Source organism: Amphiura filiformis, chromosome 17 (assembly GCF_039555335.1).
Source record: "Amphiura filiformis chromosome 17, Afil_fr2py, whole genome shotgun sequence".
Classification (NCBI taxonomy): domain Eukaryota; kingdom Metazoa; phylum Echinodermata; class Ophiuroidea; order Amphilepidida; family Amphiuridae; genus Amphiura; species Amphiura filiformis.
The window spans coordinates 45,588,367-45,613,656 of NC_092644.1; the positions used below are offsets into that span (position 1 = coordinate 45,588,367).

The following is a 25,290-nucleotide window of genomic DNA, read 5'->3' on the forward strand; positions in this document are numbered from 1 at the left end:
TGATGAAATTGCCCGTTGCCCTACTTAAATATGCCTTAAGATTTTAATCCAATTATCGGCATATTGCGACAATAAACTCCTACAATAACCTTTACACGGGTGACCCACTTGTATTCGTGCCTATAACCTTTCGAAACTAAAATGCATCAATGTTAGCAACATGGCGAATACCATCAATCAAATGTTTGACAATATCAAATTTCGTTTTAAAAACATTGCAGCTAAAACCTACCGGGATGTTCCGCTTTTTGATATGTTCACAAATTTGTTTGACGCCCTGTACAAACTGCGTATCAACAGCACGAAGTAGTGCATCACCAAGCTGAATGTTATGCTCCAGGAGCAACTTGACGATATCTGTCAAAATATGAAATATGTTTGTTTTCGTTAAAGGGATTATTATCTGCACAATGTTTATGAGGGTGATCCTTCTATTATGGTTGGTTTTATTTCGATCACTAATAATGTCGCCATCGCCATCTGCAATGGTATATGTTATCGCTTAAATTAATGCCAAAAGTGCTAAAACAGGATAGAAACATTATGTTTGTAAAACCAAATAATAATACTTTCAACTTTCAGATCATTGCTTTTACTTTCAGAAGTACTTCAGTAGCCTCTCTTTGCAATATATACACCGCTATTTGTATTCAGTGATACCAAACCAAGTACCAAAATATTTGATATAATGTACCGCCTTATGAAATTCATATTCTGAAATATACTCTTCTCGCAAGGAAATTACATTCAGGACAAGAACCGTTCTCAATTTTAAAAAAAAATGGGGATGTGTTATTGCCGTCTGGTGCAGCTGAGGTGAATGTATATCTCAAAAAGGTTCCACAAAGTACATGAAGTAATGTAGTTTAAGGTTGGTCTTAACTCTGGATAATTTATAAAACTATACATATTTAGAATGGCAAAGACTTCATATGTAAGGTCAAAATTGGGCAAAATTGGGCAAAATGGCTTATTTGTTGAGAACATCCCAAATTTGTTCGGACCACGTAACAAAAACATTCTTGAGTAAAAAATGATAATATTTTTAATTTGGGCGACAATCAAGGCTTTTTTAAAATTATTTTTAAATTGAGCATTTTGTCGACCATTTTGGGGCGAATTTCTCCAGTAATTAGCATTTTTGCCCAAATGTAACCCCGCAGATAAATTCATCAAGTCTTTGGCATTCTAAATATGCATACTTCTGTATACTTTAGACCAATAATTTAGCCGTTATGAGCCCCAAAAGTTTCCAGGGTTAAGACCACCCTTAAACAGGGTTAAAATGTGAGTGGCCTTTGTGAGATTAGAAAAAACAAAATCATTATTCGCAATACACACACCAAAATTGATTTCGACCGGAAAAATTACATAAATGTGACGTGTCATGTCAAAAGCAGACACTTTTGGGCAGGATCGTAAATGGAGAAAAAGCCAAAAATCTACCCGGGGGTGACTTTTCCACAATTTGGGTTTGTTGCGAATTTGTGATGTTATTAATGTTAAAAATATTGTTTGATAGTTTTAGACCGGAATATAACTGGCATCTTGTATTTTTTGAGACATTTTTCAAGGTAATTCCTACTCTCACCATTGTCAATAATATTTTTGAAGGCCGAAATCTCAATTTCCAATTTTATAATACCATAACTTACGAACTCAGTATCTTCGCTTAGGAATGTCCGATTTCATTGGGGAAAACAGCTTTGTGGAGCAAAATACCTCTATATCAAAGATATGTAAAAACCTCAAAATTGATAACCTGCCCAAAAGTGTCTCCTTTTGACATGACACGTCACAAATGCGATTGCCCCTGAAAGTGTTATTCTTCATGAAAGAAATATTTAACCTACATAAAACTACATTGAGTACGATCTACAATCATTGGCTTGGACGGTACTGGGTATTCAGGTTTTAAATGAGGTGCATATGATGGTATCACAATTAGTACAAGTTATTTGGTTACTTGTCTAAGGGCGAAAGTCCACTGAGTGAAAATCTTTGCATACAATATAATGGAGCCTAAATTTGACAATATTGGGGCGTTGGAATATTCACCATTTTAGTATTTTATGCTGTAATAAGTAATCATAATCAAATACTCGTCAATTCTTATAATCTAGTACCTCTTCAACTATGAAGGTATTCAACATTTCACAGTGGCATGTGAGAAACCTTTGGTAATCTGTACTGTGTTAGCATGTAATGGACACTTGGACCGATTTTCACTCAGTGGACTTTCGCCATGAAACAAGTAACCAAATGACTACGACTAATTGTGGCACCATCATTTGCGCTCATTTAAAAACTCAATACCCAGAAATTAGGCAGGCCATCAAACTTCGAGTGTAGGTCAAATCCAATGATTTTAGACGATACTGATTAAATAGGTTAATTAACATCATATAGAGTCGTACTTAATACGTATTTAGGCTAACATTCGAATATCGGTTCGGATGGCATTTTACTCTTCACCTCGAAGAAAAGCATATGATAAGCGTGTCTACATCTAGCTGTAACATTCTTGTGACGAGATGTTTTACACGTTAGATCATGGTAATGATTTTACCCAAGTCGAGCATCTATTATCGTTGAATTAAAAATCTTGTTCAACTATTTGTGTGCAATTATTTACATTTTGTGATAGCCGATCTTTGAAACACTTCGCCGTTGCAAATTTCCGAGACTGTTCTCTACCAATCTCTGGTCTTGGTCTCTAAACACGCAACTCACTCCAGCTGAACGAGTTGCACAATAATTAAAACTATGTTTGTGATTTTCAGAGTGATTTTTTCTTTAAATCTACGATTTGTTTCAAGTGAAATTATTGACACGCGCATTTGAGCCTTTTCAAACACATTGCATTAAGGGGGTACTACACCCCTCGATAATTTTTTTTTCTCAAAACTAATAACACAGTGGTAACAAAGTTATGTATATTATAGTAAGGAATCCAATTACTACACTGGAATTTCAGTGACCCAAGACAAGTGGTTTGTTATTTATGACCAGAAATGAGGTACCACTAGGATGTACCTCGTTTCCTATCATATATACTGAACCGCTTGTCTTGAGTCACTGAAATTTTAGTGTAGTAATTGGATTCCTTGCCCCAATAATATACATAACTTTTGTTACCAGTGTGTAATTATTTTTTGAGAAAAATGCAAAAATAGTCACAAATTTACCACATGGGTGTAGTACCCCCTTAAGCGGAGGAATTTAGGTACTTGCGGCTAAATCTCGATCATAGATTAATAAACACATAGATTGGAATGTTCCATATCTGTACCATCTATAAGCGTACTTTAATTCAATGCTTGAATTCAGTACTTGAACGCCGGTACAGCGTTCGGACCTGGCAACATTGCTCATCTTAGAGTACACGGAACGCTCAACTTACGCGCGAACTCTCTTTTGTGTACGCTCGCACTATTTTTGAGTTCGCTAACGCACCCCGCATTTATCGTCGACCCCCATGGGCAACATGACTACCGATATGATCTCGATAAACTGGACTAAATCCCCTTGCTCTTTCCCTCTGATCTTCTTAGCAGGCTTTGCACCAACTATGGCAAATCCTGCACTAATTTCTAGAGATTCGATTTCTCTAAATAGTCGCCCTAACAGAGCGGACCTTTTGGCACCCCTGGCTAGGCGTCCCAACAAGGTGGACTTTTTGGCGCCCCCTGGCGACGCGCCTGTTTGAGTCTCGTTTATAAAAATCACCGGAACAAGACATAATTTGTCTGATTTGAAATATAGATATGAAAATAGAAAAAATAAAGCTTTCAAATGCTACTAATAAGCTAGTAATTTTGAAGATTTGGTACAATTTGTCAAGGGTTGTTTAGATCTTCTGAGAAATAAAAATATTGCTTTTTAATATATAACGCTGAATGGAGATTAACAAAGGTCGGCAGGCAATTATTGATTAAATAATCGTTCTTTTCTTAATTGTGTGTTTCGATTGGTAGAAAGTAAAAAAAAGCTTTAAACATTATTAGATATAAGACAATATTTACAAAGGTCCTTGCTTCAATTAAAACAGTATGTCTACCAATATGGTCATGCTTTTATGAGAGCGAGTCTTTGCAAATGGTTTATAACACCCTTTCTGTAATTGAAGTAAGTAACAACTTACCTGAGTTTCCATTTTCAATAGCCTTGACGAGAGCTGACTTAGCATCGTCATCCAGACAGTTGATATTCAGATCAGGGGCATTATCCAGAGCGTAAATGATGGCTTTGCGATCACCCCGGTCAACGGCTTGAAGAAATAAAGCCTCCATGGAACTATCAAAGTTTGGACCACTGTCCGGCAGTACCAATGCCGGTGGAGGACTGGTTCCGTCCTTCCGCTGAAATAAAAGAAAAGATGAAAAGGGTTAATTATAAAACAATAGTTATTGGAAGTAATTTTGAAGTATGCAAGAGCCGAGTGGCGGCAACAGCTTTATTTGTTTGGATACGTTTTAGCGCACGTCTGTCAAGCAGTATAACGCTTCATGTGAGTTTTGTGCGATTAAAACATTAATAGAATTAAGATTTAACCTTAAAGTTGTTCTTGAGTGCTAAATTCCGCGGTGATAGCATTTAATACCGATGCAGTACTACGCAAAACCGTTTCAAACCAATTCATTAAATCGTTAATGATTTAAAAGATGGAGATGATACTTTGAGAAATGTGATTTTTTTTTCTGGTTAAAAAAATACATTAACAGTTCTTAAATTTTAACAAATTGTGAAGAAAAATGTTATACCATACCTTACTAGTATGTACTAGTACGTAATTGAGCTGAAGATTCAAAATCACAATTAAAGATTCCTTAATATGGCTAATATGGCTAGCAGTGAGAAGTTAATATAAATCACAAGTGCGAAGTATTATGTTGCAGTTTAATTAATCTCAAAACAACAAGTGAAATTTACGATCCATCCTCCAACCAACGATACCGATTCTCATTTAAGATTGCGTCAAATGACACGTTCCCTAATATAAATAGCTGTCCAAGTATAATTAGAGGCCCCTGACGAAATCCACACGTATAGCTGTTAAATGATCCGTTACTGTGGGTTTATATAATGTCTAGATAGATAGGTACTGTATCAAAAAACCCATGTCAGTCTGATTAATATAGTGATCAATCTAGCGCCCATACTTCACAAAGTTTAACTAATTGACCGATGTCGAGGCCCTTGTGGCCGCAGGCTTAATTAAACTATATTAAATAAAGACATAATTAATGACAATAAACTGTGATAGTATAATGCTAAGAAAAATAAGAGACACATACAAAAGGATAAAACAAGCTCATGTCGCCATTATACACGTGTCAAATGATTTCATGTATAACCGCCTTTCTTATGTTTTTCATATGTATGATTTAATGTTGCTAATTATTAGAGTGAAACTATCATGTCTCGAAAGATGACATTATTTCCTCTTTTGTATTTGTAAATATTGAACAAGCACAAGTGATGCAAAACCATTTCATTTCATTACATTACATTACATTACATTACATTACATTACATTACATTACATTACATTACATTACATTACATTACACACATCACATAACATTACATTACATTATGTTGCATTTCATTTAATTGCATTGTATTACGTTGCATTGCATTGTGTTACGTTGCATCGCATTGCATTGTATTGTAATTGATTGCATTACATGCATTGCATTGTATTGCATTCCAGTGTATTGCATTATATTACATTACATTACATTACATTACATTACATTACATTACATTACATTACATTACATTACATTACAAACATCACATAACATTACATTACATTATGTTGCATTTCATTTCATTGCATTGTATTACGTTGTATTGCATTGTGTTACGTTGCATTGCATCGCATTTCGTTGCATTGCATCGCATTGCATTGTATTGTAATTGATTGCATTACATGCATTGCATTGTATTGCATTCCAGTGTATTGCATTATATTACATTACATTGCATTGCATTACATTACATTACCTAACATTTAGGTATAATAATATAAGCTAATGTTATCTGAAGTGAGCAGTAACAACAAAATCGTATCATTATCAGTTATACTACTTGTTCAAGGTCGTGCAAAAGAAAGAGGCAATAACGACTACAAGTTGCAAGAACCCTCCGTTAATCAGTTTGTTGTCACTCTTAAAAAATAGTATTTCGCTGTCAAACATGTCAAATGCCACAAGTCTACTCCACTCCACATTCCAGAAAAATACAGCACTAATTTTTTGGGATTAAAAAAATATTATCAAGTTCTGCCAAATCAAACATAGCTTAATCCTAATCCTTTAGTTAGTACTAACTGGCAATAAAAGAAAAAAAATCACTATTTTACTAATTTATTGAAAAAAGAGCCAAAAAATGCATTTTCGGCATATTTTCTGACAATCGAGTCACAAAAATCAAGCATTCAAAATCTTGAGTATATGCCGAAATTTGCTATAATTTTCACTTTTTTGTATTTCTTTAATTAAATTATCGGTTATCAGAATGAAACATGTCTTTTCCAAAAATTAGACTGCATAAACGGAAATTAGTCTTGGTACAAGTCTTTGGGCTTGATTGTCACAGCATACGAAAAACACCCTAAGAAGGCATGTTTTGGCCCTTATTTCCAAAAATTTACCAAATATTAAAATTTGAATTTTATTGCCAGTTAGGACTAACTAAAGGATTAGGATTTAGCTATGTTTCATTTGGCAAAACAGGAAAATATTTTTTTAATCCCAAAAAATTAGTTCTGTATTGTTCTGGAATAGGGAGTAATTAGCAAATCGAAATAAATGTCTTTTAATCAGTTCGGGAAAAATAAACGAGTCGCTGAACCTGATAAGATCGATGAGATGAATTGAAATTATACGTCGTGTTGCTTCTCTGTAACAAGGATAATTGATCAAAGTAGGACAATTAATAATGAATGTATATTAACATGATAAAGGGAAGAAAGTATTTTATTTTAAGGAAAACGTTTAGTTTTATACAAATATCTTTGTCAAGTGTACCTACGGACACCTACATGTCATATGTATACCATATGCATTTTTTAAAATTTATTTTGACTACATTGCAATAATATTGGTAAAGACTGTAATACCAGACATTTGGCTGGACATAGAGGTAATTTTAATTTTCCGCCAATCTAATTACATGGAATGCATTGGCAAATCAAGTCCTCTAAGTCAAGCCAATTTCAAATCTATTGAAATTAAAACAGTTATTATTTATAAATAGATGACTGATGACTGTTGCGTTCACCCCGGAAATGCTTTAAATGAAAGGTATAAATTTAAGCAAATATAAAATATCTGTACGATACACAAAACATCGGTAAATCAAAGGTATTGTCATACTGAGGTAAATAATGGAAGATAATCAAAGTATCATTTATGGTAATTGTATTACCGGACATTTGACTGGACATTAGATTCCGCTAATCTAAAATTTAAATGCATGGGATGCATTACCAAATCAACTCCTCTAAATCAGGCTGATAACAAATGCATAGAAATGAAAACAGTTATTATAGATGACTGATGACTTTTGCGTTCAACCCGGAAATGCTTTAAATTAAAGGTCGCAATTTAAGCAAATATGAAATATCTGTACGATACACCAAACATCGGTAAATCAAAGGTATTTTCATACTGTGGTATATATGGTTAATAATGGAAGATGATCAAAATAATATGCATTAAGCTATGCCATGTTTAAACACCAATACGTCTATTTTGATGCCGGTTCTGCAATCTCTATACCATTTTCAATTCATTCTAGACCAAGCCTTCTATTTTAGCTAAAACATTGACCAAGTATAGTAGGTTCGCATTGCATTCCATATTGAGTGCATTGTATTGCATTGCATTACATTGCATTGCATTATATTACAGTGCAGTGCAGTGAATTGCATTGCATTACATTACGTTACATTACATTACATTACATTACATGACATGACATTACATTACATTACATTACATTACATTACATTACATTACATTACATTGCATTACATTACATTACATTACATTACACAGTATTGCATCACATTGCATTAACTCTGTAACAACAAAATCATATCATTTACCAGTTATACTACTTTAGAGATAGTTTGTTCAAGGTTATCCAAAGAAAAGTGGCAATGGGTTAACGACTACAAGTAAAAGTTACAAGAACCATCCATTAATCATTTGCTGGTCACTGCTAAAAATTTATATTTCGCTGTCAATCTTGTCAAATGCCACAAGTCTAATTAGCAAATCGAGATAAATGTCTCTAATCAGTTCGGGAAAAAAATAATGAGTCGCTGAACCTGAGAAGATTGATGAGAAGAAGTGAAATTATACATCGTGTTGCTTCTCTAAAACATGGATAATTTATCAAAGTAGAACAATGAATAATTTATGTATATTAACATGATAAAGGGGAGAAAATATTTTAGTTTTACACAAATGTCTTTATCAAGTGTTCCTATACGGGCACTTACATGCTATATATATGGCACAATGCATAAGCATGTTTTATTTATTTATTTTTATTTTGACTAAATTACAATAATGTTGGTAAAAAAGACAATCAAATTAGAGTATCGTTTTTGGTAATTGTAATACCGGATGGACATCGAGGCAATATAAATTTTCCGCTTATCTAATTGCATGGGATGCGTTAACAAATCAAGTCATCATAGTCAAGCCAATTTCATATGTATAGAAATGAAAACAGTTATTATTGATGAATGGATGACTGATGACTGTTGCGTTCAGCCCGGAAATGCTTTTAATGAAAGGTTGCAACTAAAACAATATGAAAAATTATGTATGATACACCAAACATCGGTAAATCAAAGGCATTGTCAATTACCATACTGATGTATGTATGATAAATAATGGAAGATGATCAAAATAATATGTATTAAGTTATGTCATGTTTACACTCCAATACACGTATCAGAACGTAAAAAAACCCGCACAGGCACAACGCCTAGACGTTGATCCACAAGCCTCAGCACACTTAACAGGTTGTCGCTGACCACTACGGCCCACATCATTCCATAAACCATAAAGAAATCAGGGACTTTGCTGCTACAAGAGCGCACACCCTAGACATTCCACAAACTACCATCGCAACCAGGATCAGCTCCCCGAGTTTCGTACGGGTTACAACGAGACAATTAGCAATAAGTTCCTTGTCCAGGGGAATTTCAAACTAACTCAAATTTTCCACGAGAGCATACCAGGCACCGCCAGGGTTCGAACCCGCAACCTCACGCATCATAGTCGAACGCCTTAACGATTGAGCTAACTTGACTGCCTGTAGACAGAAAGTCTTCAGTTTCGTCTATCCTGATGCCGATCTAGCAACCGATCTAAACCATTCCAAACCAAGCCTTCTACTAATAACTAAAAACATTGAATAGGAAAGGTTCGTATTTTCGAACCATTTATTACCCTTTCAAAGTCGTAATGTAATCTTAAAAGGTGCCAAAAATGGTACGGTTGCTAATTTTTCATGCCAAAATTACCTCCTCCCAATATTGTGGACTAATATTAACTAACTCATGAGGCTCCTTCGAACAAAGATCATCAGATATAATATACGCGGAGCTTTTGAAGCAGTGTTGCTGTATCTGGGTCATTTCAATTTGTGTAAATTATTGTAAACGAGTCTCTTTATTGCTCTCTCTCTCTCTCTACCTCTCTAAATTATCCAATTCATTTTGTCCCCTCGACCTGGCTATGTTCGTGATGGTAATATCATTACTTCCCTAAACATATTGGTCCCTTTATAACCAGAAAGACAAAATATTTATCGAAGCAAAGCTGACAAGAGGTATTAAGCAGGGCAATTTAAAACTAAAGGCAACATAATGTCTGAACCTAAACCCCCAATCTGGAGGCCCCGCATTATTTCACTTCTAACATCAATTACATTTGCCTGCCATGGTAGAGCGAGGATGTTTAAATCATGCTTCACTTACAGGTTCCCGACCTCTAATGCATATACAACCCTTTCCTGCTATATTTGTCGTACTTTATCATATTAAATTTCAAATTGACAAAAAAAAACCAATCTGGAAGATGTTTATATTTTACGCCATGTTTGCAAGGTTACTCAAGTTATTTTGATCTTTGAGATAAAAGCTTTAAATATTACGAAATTGTAATAAATTTAGGATATTTTCATACCGTCAGAAACTGTAATTTTGTCCTTTGGCCATTTATTGCCCGAACCGAACCGATGTAGCCGAGGAATAAAACATTTTTTTGACAATTGACCTCTCTGTTCTTCAAATATAAGGATTTGACCAAAATATCCGGTTTTCAATGCTCAAAATACAGAATATTTATATAATATTGAATGGCTTTGAGTGTGATACAAGAATATATTGCACGAGATAGAAAAATATTGCACGAATCGAAGACGAGTGCAATATTTTTCTATCGAGTGCAATATATTCTTGTATCACACGAAAATAAGCCATTCAATATTATTATTATTATTTATATCAGGCTTTTGCTATGGGTAAAATGAAAATTTAAGCTTACCTAGCCACCGGGTTTAACCAATGTGTATTGTAATGTAAGCTTACCTTTTGACCTTCTTGTTTTCTGCTCTTTACTCTCCAAAGACAATTTCGGAATAATTATAGGTTTATTTGTAGATGTGGATTATATTTCCTAAGGTTAATCATCATCCAAAATTGCCGCGAATTAAGTTTGTGATTTTACTTGTTTATACAGTACGAAATCTCCTGTGAGCCGTTACGATGTCTGTAGTGTATTGTTGTGCTGTTGTATCATGACGCGTGTTGGTGCCGTCACCATGTTAACGCGCGACGCGTACGCGATACGCGTACAATATTCAAGAAATATTGTATTGCATCCGGGTATTTTGAAAATATTGTACAATATACAGTTTTATTGTATCGCTCAAAAGCCTGACATAAATAATAATGATTGATATTTGAAAATTTGGAATGGTTTTAAGAACGGGGTGATCAATTGTCAAAAGTATGTGATAGCTTTTTTGTATTCCTCAACCACATAAAGTATTTAGTTATGTTTTGTTCTTGCATTAAAATACTCAAAAATTAAATTTTCCGACAATAGAGTTCTTTCAGGGACAGCCTGTACAAAATCTATTGTAGTTAGCGCGTACCTAGCACTGACAGTGTAAGGGTGTCGCAGGTAAATGGGGCAGATGGTAGATGGTAAATGCCGTGTGGATTTACGTCGTTATTGAAGGATTAAAAGTTGTTAAAAGTTGCTTGTCGTATGTAACGTTACCATCGATAGTAAGTTACTGTCTGCGAATAGAATAGAATCACACAATTGACCACAACTTTTCTTTTCTAATGCGCATAGAGTTGAAAATTGAGAAAGTGTTTCAATACTATTGGTTCCAAAAATAAATCACTGTTGTTCTTGCTTGCAAGAGAAATGTAAATCCATGAACAACTTTATTTCTTTCTCTTTCAAAACTTGATTTGGCACCTTTTCCAGGTTCATTATATTTTATGTTTCATAGTTAATGATTCATTACTTTGATGAACACTGCATGTCAGTGTTGTTAAACATTATGTACCAAGTCGTGATGGAGATTACATAGCGCTAACATGAAGTAACCTAATCAAAGACTCACTTACGAGTAGATGAAAATATACATGTTTTATCTGGAAAACAAATAGTTTGCTCCAGAAAAACTACAGTAAACTGAACCGACAGCTCATTTAAACTGATAGGGTATATATATAAATGTATTGTTCATGTCATATTTGGTGTCCTGATCAATTTCGTCTAATGCAACAGTATAATCATTAATGTCCAATTGATCATTCAAAAGCAAACTGCTTCGTGTAAGGGAAGATATCATGGTGTTCAAACAGAAAGTCATTAGAATACTGTACGAAAATTTTGTTTTTTTCTTTTCTAACATGGCTATGAAAAATTCAGAAAAATATAACATTGTCGACGAATGTTAGTCTTCCTATTGGTCTTTCATGGGAAGATATAAATTTATATTCAAAGTTATCTGTGCATTCTATAATAGGTATAAGTAAAATCCATTTGCTCTAAGAGTGAATATTAATATGACTGGATGTGTTCACTAGATTAATGGTTTACTTCATTGATTTCACCTGTATACAATTTTAACTATTTTAGTCTAAAATATTATGCCAATTTTTCAGTTGTTGACAGTAAATCTCCCTAGTTTGTAGTAGTGTGGTTTCGTTTTTATCAATATTGGGAAATTGTAACTCCCACAAACCTTCACAGTTAGAGCAAATGGGATTTGCAGTTTAATATAATATAAGTACATCCATTACAATACTACAAGTATGAAAATAGTCTGAATCATATAACGCTCAGCACTATATTTCTTTCCTTTATTGATTAAAATGCACATTACTTCTTTACAGGTGAGCAGAAGATGGCCAAAAAAGCTCTAGAAAAAGCAGAATTTGCAACTATCGTATAAACTACCAGCTAATTTATTTTGGTATTTAAAAAAAAATTAAAGTATGAGTCCTGACTATCTCATAGGTCAAAATCACCGACAATTCTAATGGGGTAACATGTTCAAATTTCTAAATCCACACTAAAATATTCGTATTCCTTTAGTTTTAAGGATTCAGAAAATGTATAGTTTGACTTGGGTATTTTTGAATTTTAGACCACGTTGGAGGCGCCAATTCGGGATGATAATGTCATTACTTCCCTAAACATTAAATTCCCTTTAAAACCAGGAAGACAAAATATTTATTGAAGCAAAGCTGACAAGAGAAAGACAATATAATGCCTGAATTATTATTTGCCTGCCATGGTAGAGCGAGGATGTTTAAATCATGCTTCACTTACAGGTTCCCGACCTTGTAGCACTCTAATGCATATACAACCCTTTCCTGCTATAGATGTCGTACTTTATCATGTTAAATTTCAATTGACAAAAAAGCAACAACATATTGTTCATGTTTTATGCCATGTTTGCAGGTATACTTAAGTTGTTTTGTTCTTGAGGTAAAAGCTTTAAAAAATACAAAACTGTAATACATTTATGATCATTTTATGATATATTGGCAACTTCTTAAATCCGGGTAGAGTAAGCATGTTCTATAACATAAATGAAACATCAGAAACATTAGATTCACTACGGTATATCTAATGTAGACTACCGATGATGTGATCCAAAGGATGTAAGTGTTTGAATAAATAATAAAGTCACATTGAGTACTTCATTAGACTGATCAATTGATAATGATGTTTCGCGTTCTGTATGAGGGACGTCGTTGCATTTACATTGGCGATTCATGTACAGGGTATCCGTGAAAGAACTGTGTCTTCAGAATCTTTAATTTTTGAAGATTTTATTGCTGGAACAGAACTAAATAATTGATGTGGTTGAGAACTAAAACCAAATAGCATACACTTTTTGAATTTTGACAATTAACCGCTCCGTTCTTGAAATAGAAGAATTCCATGAAAATATCAACATTTTAATATTCCAGGTACAGATCATTGATTGAAATTTGAATCTTTGGAATGGTTTTCAAAATGAGCATAAAAGTATGTGATAGCTGTTATATTCCTCAACCTGAAATATTCAAAAACTAGGTTTGTTTGTGGCATTAAAATACCCAGCAATTCAATTCCCGAAGATACAGTTCTCTCAGCGACACCTTGTACATGATCTCTTGTAGTTAGCTCTTACTTACGACAGACGGTGTAAGGGTGTCGCAGGTAAACGAGACCGATGGTCGATGGTAAATGCCGCGTGGATTTACGTCGTTATTGAAGGAATAACAGCTGTTAATAGTTGCTTGTCGTAGGTAACGTTATCATCGATAGTAAGTTATTGTTTGCGGGTCGAATAGAATCACACAATTGACCACAACGTAATGGTTACTTGCTGGTGAAATTTCTTTTCTAAGGTGCTTAAAATTGAGAAAGTATTTCAACACGATCGGTTTAGAAAATAATTCACTGTTGTTTTAGCTTACAAGGGAAATGTAAATCCATGAACAATTATTCTTCTCTTTTAAAACTTGATTTTGGTATCTTTTCCAACTTCACTATGCTTTAGGTTTTATAGCGATAGCGATTAGGTTTTATAACCATTTCTGAGAACAGTACATCATTACTATTAACCTTAAAGATTAAAAGTAACATTAAACAAAGCGGTTTGGAGTTTGCACATCACGATTGTTATGGCAAACTTGAAGTAAATTAATTCCAAGTAGATAAAAGTATAAATATTTCATTGGGAAACAAAGTAATAGTTTACTCCATAAAACTGAAACAGCATTACATTAGAACATATAGGTTAAACATAAAAATGTATTTTATGTGCTATTAGGTGTCGTTTTATTACCATCTAATGCAACAGTATAATCATTAACCGACTTTTGATGGCCAACTGGCCTTCTAAAGCAAAACTGCTGTGCACTATCATGACTATAGGAGATGAGTATCATGGTCTTCAAACGGAAAATTATTCCAATATTACTCGTAAATTTTGTTCTGGATGTGTCTATAAACGAAACTAGTTTACTGAAGGGTTTAAAATTTCTTTTGCGTTTATGTACCCTAAAGAACATTGATGTAATTTTTGCTCACTTACTTCCGGTTTTGTTACAGATTGTGAAGGAGAGTGTCGATGTTCTAACGAAACTAGTTACGTTTATAGAACTTGATCGATACTCTAGGGTTATTCTTCTCTTATCTGCCGAAAATATATTAACAACGTCGATGATTTTTAATCTTTCTGGGAAGATTTAAATTCTGAATAGTTACATGTAGTCTAATTGTATTACTAAGCACAGCAATTAAAATAATACAAGTATGATCATGTCTAAATTGTATGACCATCAGCACTATTTTACTTTCCTTTATTGTCAAAAATGTACATTAGTTCTTTATATCTTTCTGAGATTAAGCCGCTTTGCTTATTACCTTAAAATGATGTTGCAATATTTGCCAGCTAGATATATGAAAACAACTTTAATACAATTTTATTATAAGATGTAAAATACCGTCGCGGTCAATATAATACCATTAAACATGCCAAAATTCTCACGTTTTCGTATGCCCACATGAGTTCAAGTTCATCATCTTTAATATTTCATTATCAACATTGCGTGAGAAGCTCGTTTACAGACAGGCCAATAATAACACAACAGTGTGAAAATGTCATAGCTAACTATGTCAAATGTCGCGATTTAGAAGAAACAAATTGTGGGCCATTCCCACAAAACTCGGAACATGTCGACAGCCTGCTTTCAAGATAAAGATGTATGGTACGTACCATTAAAACATTGCACATTTCTGAGATGGTGTTTTTTGTGCTTTTGAATGAAGCTACACAAAAATCACAATAGTGTTTGAGAAAATGATTATTTATCTTTCGCCTTACCCTAGGGGTGGCACCATCCTCCTAACTGTTCGCTCCTGTTTTACTGAAACGCTAAAGAAATTGACCTAAGGCTTCTATGTTATTAGGCCTAAAAATTTTGTATTACCATTAAAGCTCCAAATTCCGGGTCGCTCGATTAGCAACTTTGTTATTTATTTCCTTATTCAATATTTTTCTACATAAAATATTAAAATTTCCCCACAAAATACAATGGTAAACAATGATTTATCATGTTTGAACATTGCTCCTCTGTTAACAAATTTACAACCCTACCTTACCCGGGATATGCTAATTCGCATGGGAGTTGGTTGCCACTCAGATGATTTTAAAAAGTGCTCTAATGAAAATGGGCTTCGAGCTCTCTGTGTATGTTAGAAAAGTCATTTACGTCTTTTTTAAACCAAAACCCGATCGGATTTTTAAGAACTTGTTTGGTTTAAAATTAAATGTTTGCCAAGTATAGAATATACATAATGGTAAAAGGTTCGCTGAGATTATACGATTATATATTGGTACTTATTGTGGTGTAAATGTTGCCCAAAAAGGTTTGGAAAGATGAGTGTTGAATAAATGCCAATTGAATTTGGTTAGATATACATTAGTACTTTATTGTGTCAATAATGTTTTGCCACTACTCTCTAATGAACGCTTTTGAATGAATTTTACCAGAAACATTCAAAGTTTCAATTGATTAAAAAGTTACCTTTTTCAGAGTCTTGGTTAGCAACGACGTAGCTTGCGACACCATCACGGCATCTTCATTCAGTGTAGAGAAAAAGACACTAAAACCTACACTCAACAGGGACGCCGGATACGACCTACCCGCCATCTACAATGATCTGCTGATACTTGACCACCCATCGGTTGGTCAGGTGACCGGAGAATTGTAAACACTACGCTGAATGAAGACGCCGTGATGGTGTCGCAAGCTACATCGCTGCTAACCAAGACTCTGAAAAAGGTAACTTTTAAAGTAAATGTCAAGAATGACAGAGTCCAATACAATGAATATCTGTATCCATGCTGCTAACATTGACCATGTTGCTGGTTTGTGAGAATGGCTCAAAATCATTTACAGTTACCGGATCTGGCCAACAAACTATGTGCTCGGTGACGTGTTGCTCGAACATCTGTCACTCTCTTGTGTTTAGAATTCAAATAATTACCCAACCCGCTACAAATTTAGATGTCTTTATTACGGGTTGACTTTGTCTATGAGCTCATAGTATGTACAGTATAGTACTATAATATAGCTGTTAGTCATCTTATTTATTAGGATGGCTATATCTTACGCTTCCAGGAATTTGAAAAGTCAAAGAAACGAAATCTGGGAACAAGCAGACAAATATTTCATCGTCAGAAAGAACAAAGTGATGTTTAGGGGTTGATACTTTTAAGTAAGAATCTATTATCTATAAGGCTGTGATGAAATAACTTTAACACTTATATTTAGATATTAATTAAGAAATAAGGGGTAATGCCGTGTCCTAAAATAAATATCTAAACGAGGCACCAATTTCATATTAAACGATTTGGTAAACATTGCTGTCGAAGTAGTTTACAATCCGCGATTATCATGTTTACTGAGTGAAACATATGAGAGAAAAGGCGATAAAAGAGAAAATAACTCGGCTAAGTATGTCAAATATCGCGATTTAGGAGAAATAAAATCACCTCCTTATAAAACATTATGCCAACCAAGCAATTGCTAAGAGCTCGTCGTTTACTTGTCACAAGGTTCTTAATGGCCTTAGTATTTATTAGCTTGTTACTTGACGTGTCCATGTCTAGTAAGTACGAGTGAAAATGATAAATTCATGGACAACAATCAGGTAACCAACATTTTTCATTAGAATCAAATTGAAGTGTTGGGTAATCGTAACTAATTCAAAGTTTAAAATTAATTAGTAGTTGTCAGAATCAAAAGCAAACTAAAGATATTGTTATTAGAAATTACTATTCTAGATGTCCATCTAGAATAGTATAGAATAGAATAGAATAGAATAGAATAGAATAGAATAGAATAGAATAGAATAAAATAGAATAGAATAGATTAAAATAAAGCAGAGTAGTATAGAATTATATAGAATAGAATAGAAATAGAATAGAAATACAGACTTGACATTTAATATGGAATGTTTTTCGCAAAATTCCAAGACTGGTTTGGACGGAGTCAGCATAGACCCCAAGGGCTAAATATTAACTGGGGTGTGTCGGGGAGTGGTGTAAAATAATTGTTTGATAGCAAAATGTACTTTCCATATGTTGACATGTCTAAAACGGTGGATTTAGGGAGGTGAATTTAAGCTTTGTGGGGGACACATTTTCAGACTTTATGCAACATGATTCTGTTATTATCAAATTTATAAGAGGTTTGTGGTGATATTTCTTAAACTTCGTCAGCAACTGGCATTCATCACAGCTGAAATTCACTTACAATGTACCAAGTTTTTGAACAGGAGAGGAGCTTAAAATGGGGCTCTTAGAAGCTGCACGTACTCAGAAAGTTTGAATGGCCCCCTGGGGTCAAATGTTATAAACGTACGGTACAAAAACAACTGTGTGGATTCCTAGTTGTCCAATGAACTCACATTGTTTCTTTGTGCACAGTAAGTTTATTACATTTGGCCCCAGGGGACCATTCAAACTTTTTGATTGCGTATCACTTTTAAGAGCCATATTTTTCAAAACTCCTCCCACTTTCAAAACTGGTAGATCACAGGTGCGTTTCAGTTCAGACGAACACTTATTGGTATTCAGGTTCAGTAAAATCACCTCAATGGATTTGATAATATCAGAATAATGTTGCTCAAATTCAGAAATTTTACCCCCACAAAAATCACATTCAGTCTCGTTAAATCCACCATTTTAGGCTAATTCACTACATTATGAGCGCCATAATGTAAACTAATGGAAAGCACATTTTCTGTCACACAATTATTTTACACTATCTCCCGACACACCCCAATTAATATTTAGCCCATGCCGTTTATGCAGACATCTACCAGACCAGTCTTGGAATTTTGCGAAAAAGTATTCCATATTAAATGTCAAGTCTGTATAATAGAAATAGAATAAAAATATAATGAAATAAAATAAAACAGAATAGTATAGAATATAATATAATAGAATAGAAGTAGAGGAATTAACTTGAGTACATGCTAGTTTCCCCAAAACATTTAGCTCATTGATAAAATACTAGAAGGCACTAGATTAATAATCATGCTTTATTAAAACCTTCGAAATCATGTTTCACATAATATTTTTCATGTATAACAGAACAAGCAAAGGACCATTTATTCACTCCGAGCGGAGATTATAGTAACATTTTAAATAACGTCCAATGGCAAACATACCTTGCCTAGAAGGCTAACCATGTTGTAATAAGTTAATAAATATATGTTATCATCATACTGGTTTAAGGTGGTACTACACCCCCTGATAAATGTTGTGACTAATTTTGCATTTTTCTCAAAAAGTCTACATACTGGTGACAAAAGTTATGTATATTAAAGGGGCAAGGAATCCAATTACTTCCCTGATATTTCAGTGATTCAAGGCAAGTGGTTCATTATATGTTAAGAAATGAGGTACATTCTAGTGGTACCTAATTTCTGATCATAAATAACGTACCGCTTGTCTTGAGTCACTGAAATTCCAGTATAGTAACTGGATTCCTTGCCCTATAATATATCATAACTTTTGTTACCAGTGTGTTATTATTTTTGAGAAAAATGCAAAAATAGTCACAAATTTATCAAGGGTGTAGTACCACCTTAAAGACACTGCCTAGAAAAGCGTACACCAAAATCGCTGATAGATATGAGAATTAAAATGAAGATATCCAATTTTAACTTCAAGGTCATATACCTAAATATTTATGAGAACCTTTCATATACCTGCATATACCTGGAATAGACCCATATTGCGCTATGTTGAGAAGAAGTTGTAATTGACTCCTGCTCATTCTGGTTGGGTTAACATTGGGTTATTCCAGTTGCAATTCAATTCATACACCCCGTATAGAAAACAAGACCTTAATCTTCCAAACAGGGAGTGAGTGTGAATTTCGAATGGGGTTACCTGAATGGGTGACTCCATTTGAAATCTACACTCCCTATGATCATGTGTTTTACATGGGCGTATGAATTACATCGGGAACAGTTCATTACGTCATTATCACATTCATTGCACTGGTGCGAAGAATAACAACGAGATGGTATATATATAAGAATTGACATTAAATAATGCATGATCAGTATTAATTGTAATAGTATCATTCACTGTTGTAAGTATTCAAGGTGACAAGTTGAATTTCTCTATCGTAAGCAATAATCAATGCAAATAATTCGCCGTAGATGTAATAATCGGATTAACTACCATAGCAATAGGTTAAAACAATTTTTGAATACGGTATTTCGCGCTGCACTACAGGCAAATTGCACTCATCACCTGTGTAAGTCTGCAATCATAGATTGAATACACCCGCTCTTTTCAAAGATCTTACAGGGGCGAGTGGTTCAATGCAGAGGTACTGCGTGAACGTACTAGTGAAGTGCGATATATTCAAAAATGATTTTAACCTATTGCTATGGTAATTAATCCTGTTACATCATCACTTCTACGGCGAATAAGGCCACCAAACTTAAAAGTGTGTCTGTATATATTCAGATTATTAATGCTAAACAACAACATAAGGTAAATATTTAGTATGTTAACAATAATTTTGAATATATCGCGCTGCACTACAAGACTTTTCATGTATGTATATGGTCAATTCCAAGCAAGCTCGCCCAAATTGTCAAAATTTAAAAATCATGTCAAGTATGTGATTTTGGTCTCACATTGTAGCTAAAAGGCTATATTTTCTGAAAATGAACTTTTTTCTGAGGAAATGTTGTTTATTGTTAGAAAAACATCCTAATTTGCAATTTAAGTTGTAATCAATTCTTTTCATAAACCTCTTGCAGAAAAAGGAACTGCGAGCGTTCTAAGAGCGATTAAATAAGGAGCTTTATTTAGTCACACGGTCCCTGATTTAGTACACCGGAAAGGGTAACAAAAATCTTCATGAATAGATTGCTTCTTCGTCTTTTGAGGCTAGCCTGATTTTCAAGTGTTTTGACAATGCTAAAGAATAATAACTGCAACTAACGTCAATGTACAAGGATGCCCGTAATGAAAACATATTTGATCTCTAATAACCTGCATCATCAGCATCACTTTTGTTACTGGAATGTCTGACGACCTTTTAGGGATAGGATCCGAAATCTATGTGAAATTAATTTTCAAAAGTCTGTCTCTATAAGCTTAAAGTTTAAACCAACTAAAATCAAACAACTTTTGCAATTACTGTCTACAACCTTTATAGTTTCCTTGGAGGTCAAATTGATAGCTAGAATCTATATTGAATGTTTTGAATGCCTCTATTTAGTTTTAGTCTTAAGGCCTTAGCACTTTTCACAGCAGGGTACACCTCTTCGATCAAGTCCATGATTAATATTAAAAAACATCTGATTACATCATACATCCGACATCATACTAATGAGATATATCCCTTCTACTTATTTAGTTAAATACTGTAGATTCAAATGTGATCTTTTCAGATGAAAAAGAAAAAGAGGTTCATTTTGTGTTCAAGTTAATCGAGCGACATCAAGGGTTCATATTTAGATAATTAATCTATTCTCATCATTGCTTCATAAAGTGGACACCTGGCTCTTCCGGTGAATAATTATTCCAAAATGCACGCCTTGTCGATTTCGCTTATCTCACACTACTCTGTGAGGGATAAGGGAAACTCTATTACTTTAAACGATTAAAAGGGGTGCATTGTGATTTTAACATCATTCTTTGTATTTATGGTATGGTTCAATATATATAAACCCTTATTTTCCCTCCCAGGACAGTGTGTTGCAATTTTTGTCTATCAATAGACCCTGGCCCTATTGAATACAATGTCACTCATCCTCATTTAACTAAATTCAACATTGGATACCATTGAAATTTCCAGAATGTATAGTTTATGACTTGTTTTACAATTGATCTACAAAATTGATGTGTCAGGCTCATCCATTTAATATCAATAAAAACTGATGGGTATAATCATTTTGATACAGTTTGCACTGTCTGGATATTCATCGCTTTTCATCAATATCAATCAGCAAAAATACCAACACAACCATATTCTACATTTACTAGGAATACTAAAGTCCTTAAAGGGTCGGTCATCTAACTTTGCACAGTATTTTTGCGGGACCTGAGAGAGAGCATCAGACACACCAAATAGCACACTGAATACGAGGACAGTCCTTCTGATAGCAAATAATTTTGATTTTGTTTAGATTTGTGATATAATACAAATTTTACGGCAATTGATTTGACATTTAACAGTCCTCGAAGTAAACTTTATAAATCTAATGATATGTATGTAGCTGGAATGAAAAACCGACCATCAACTGACAAAATTGTCCCTTGGTATTGAAAATATGCAAAATATTTCCCAAAAGACCTAAAATTATTAGGTCTTTTATGAAATTTCATGTATATCTTCAATACGAAAGGTCAAAATTTCCAATTGATAGTATAGTCGGCTTTTCATCCCAGCTACATACACTTTAAGTACATATCATTAGTCATTAGATTTATAAAGTTTACTTTACTGTGAAATGTCAAAAATATTATTTTTTATTTATAATTTGCAATAAAATTTGCAAATATAATTTCAAACAATCTAAATTATTCGATATTAGAAGGACATTCTTCGTATTCAGCATACAACTTAGTATGTCTGATGTGCTCACAGGTCCTATAAAAATACTGTGCAATGGCGTAATCCGATCCTTAATACTCCAACGTGTAATACCACTTAACTTAAGTTCGAAACACATTGCATGATATTCCACACATTTCTAGTAGCATCAAGACGGAAGTCTAAGATGAAACACAAATATCTTGAAACCAGAAATCCTTCAGTATCGGAAGCACTACAACATCGCCGAAATTGAGATCTATACTTGCTAATGCAATCATAATGGTTTGACGACATACCTACACGTGCCGTCTAAGACATATTTCATTTTAATGTTGTCGTGCTAAACTTGTGAAGTAAATATCAATTGATTTATTAGAAGAGCAACAGAAAATGTTCATTGACGAGCAAACTCTTTAATTCTCTATAGAAGTACATATTTTCTGTAGTTCAAAGAAGATTCTTTCCAGAAAGGTTCATGAACTGTAATTGATACGTGTTTTTCATAATGTCTCAGATGTTTTTAAAAGGAAAGAACATCAGCCACCCAACCTTAATTGTGTGATAATACGTAATATAAAATAAAATTGCTCTAAGAAAATCTATGTAACAAAAAAGAGACATATCCATTACAGAAGGCGAAGAAACAACTTTCACTTAAAAATACGTCGTTGTGATTAATAGTGCGCTACGCACAGGCTCAACGCCTAGACGTTGATCCACAAGCCTCACTGTCTGCCTCAGCACACTTTACAGGTTGTCGCTGATCACTACGGCCCCATATCATTCCATAAACCATTAAACAACAACACGGGGACCTGCCACTAAGAAGCGCACACCCTAGACATTCCATAATAGACCTTCGCAGTCAGGATCAACTCCCCGAGTTTCGCCGGTACGGGTTGCAACGAGACAATTAGCAGTAAGTTCTTTGTCCAGGGGAATTTCAAACTAATTCAATTATACACAAGAGCGTACTAACCACCACCGAGGTTCGAACCTGCAACTTCTCGCACCATATACGAACGCCTCACCGATAGCTACCTTGACTGCTTAACGACTTTAAACAATTTAAGGGTAACGCAAAAATGCAAACATCGTGTATCACACAACAAACTTACCTACGCTCCATCCAAACCAACTATTAATACACAAAGTTATCAAGAAAAAGAATGAAAAATTTGTACCGTAAGACTCATTTTGGTTTTTTGAAGCCTGACCCAAGTTGCCTTTTCATGTATGTATATATCTCCAATTAGTCCACTGTAATATCCAAGCCATAGTTTTCAAATGCTTTGTTTGCTTTTGCATAACTGTGTCCTCCTAATGAGCACGTACTGGTTACTCCAAAAGAATTGATCCATTGATTCATTCAAGCTTCACTTGATATTTATATTCTCTGCTTCCCCTCTGGTGGCTGTGTTTGGTTTAGATATGAGCAATATGACGTGTAATAAGTATATGTTTTAATGTAATGTATTAATACACATGTGTTATTAACTCACGGTTGGTTTTAAGATGGGATGAAGATCATTGATTCGAGAAAGAGTAACTTCCTTCAATCTGGTAGCCATCAAATCAAAATGAATAACGTCCGTTCGTACTTATTAATATATCATCTTATGTTGTCAACTAAGCCTACAGTAATGTAATAATTTGATCTTGAAATTGGTTCTACAATGCTACGAAACACATTTCAAATGTGATGGTAGTTAAAACGATATTAATATATTGCGGGTTTTCGACTGTGGTAAAGGTAGAACTAAATGTATTGTTGGTCGAAACAACCAAAAATTCGATTTTCATTATCTAAATCAATATACTGAAAAATAACACTTTGATGTTTTGCAAAGTTCATTCTACAAATCATATACTTTGAAAACTTGTGAATGAGTTATGTACGTTTTACAAAAGTGTTGTTGTTTCAGCCCTCTTTACAACATCACTCAAGAAACACAGGACCTACAAAAGTATATTTGTGATATTTGAATTCTTCGACACACCCGCTATGAAATGAACAATGACATTTTTGCCAAAGCTCACAACCTTTCGCAAGATGCCGTGATCTACCAAATCGCAACAGTTTAAAATAGTTGCTAACCTTAAGGGATCTAGAATGAGCGTTTATGGCGTTTCGACAGTATTTTTTGTGGGACATGAGAGCACCTCAGACGTATCGAATTGCATTCTGAATACGAAACATGTCTTTCTGATATAAAATAATTGTCATTTTTGAAATTCACGATATAATACAAATTTTATGACAAATTATTAAAATTTGATATTTTTCAAATTTTGATATATAACAGTCCTCGAAATAAATTTTATAAATCTAATGATATATTCTTAAAGTGTATGTAGCTGGGAGGAAAAGCCGACGATCAATTGAAAATTTTGACCTTTTATATTGAAGATATGGATTTTTTCCCAAAAGACCTATTTTTTTTGGTATTTTGGGGAAAAAATCCATATCTTCAATACGAAAGGTCAAAATTTTCAATTGATCGTCTGCTTTTCATCCCACCTACATACACTTTAAGTATAAATCATCAGATTTATAAAGTTTACTTCAAGTACTGTTAAATATCAAAAATATCAATGTTTAATGATTTGCCATAAAATGTGTATTCCATTGCGAATTTCAAAAAATCAAAATTATTTGATATCAGAAGGACATTCTTCGTATTCAGAATGCAATTCGATATGTCTGATGTGCTCTAATGTCCCACAATAAATACTGCCCAAACGTTCATACCCCTTCCCTTAAGCTGTGTAATTGCGATATATATAAATCTCAAGACTTGCATCAGAAGTTCAAAATCATCAATAGACACTTCTTCTACAATTAGTAAGAATTTAGCGTGTTCGCCCTTGGTTATTTTTAACAAGAATTTATTGACATGTCATTTTAATTAGTCCTTTTGAATCGAAATCTGTTCATTTTGAATAGAATCTATTCATTTTATATTAATACAGATAATCCGTCTAGCCCAAGCGAGACTGACTACATTAGTGTTTATAACACTATCAATCACTCCATTATGTTCCATTCAATCACGGATTTCATTAATTTTGATTAGAAATCTTTTATGTACCCA

The 25,290-nt window shown here is 33.9% G+C and overlaps 1 protein-coding gene across 4 annotated transcripts in view; it reads right to left on the minus strand.

Annotated features, from left to right (window-relative positions):
* The window catches only part of LOC140137873 (short transient receptor potential channel 4-like), a 186,653-nt gene that overhangs the window by 20,854 nt on the left and 140,509 nt on the right, over positions 1 to 25,290 (minus strand). For 3 of the 4 annotated variants that reach the window (XM_072159675.1, XM_072159676.1, XM_072159673.1), the window contains 2 exons: positions 4,145 to 4,361; positions 233 to 357 (listed from right to left, as the gene is read on the minus strand). In XM_072159675.1, the coding sequence (XP_072015776.1) occupies positions 233 to 357; positions 4,145 to 4,292 (273 nt within the window). In that variant the 5' untranslated portion in view covers positions 4,293 to 4,361. Of the gene's footprint in view, positions 1 to 232; positions 358 to 4,144; positions 4,362 to 23,379; positions 23,563 to 25,290 lie in introns of those variants that run through there. The other variant, XM_072159674.1, reaches the window with a different exon arrangement.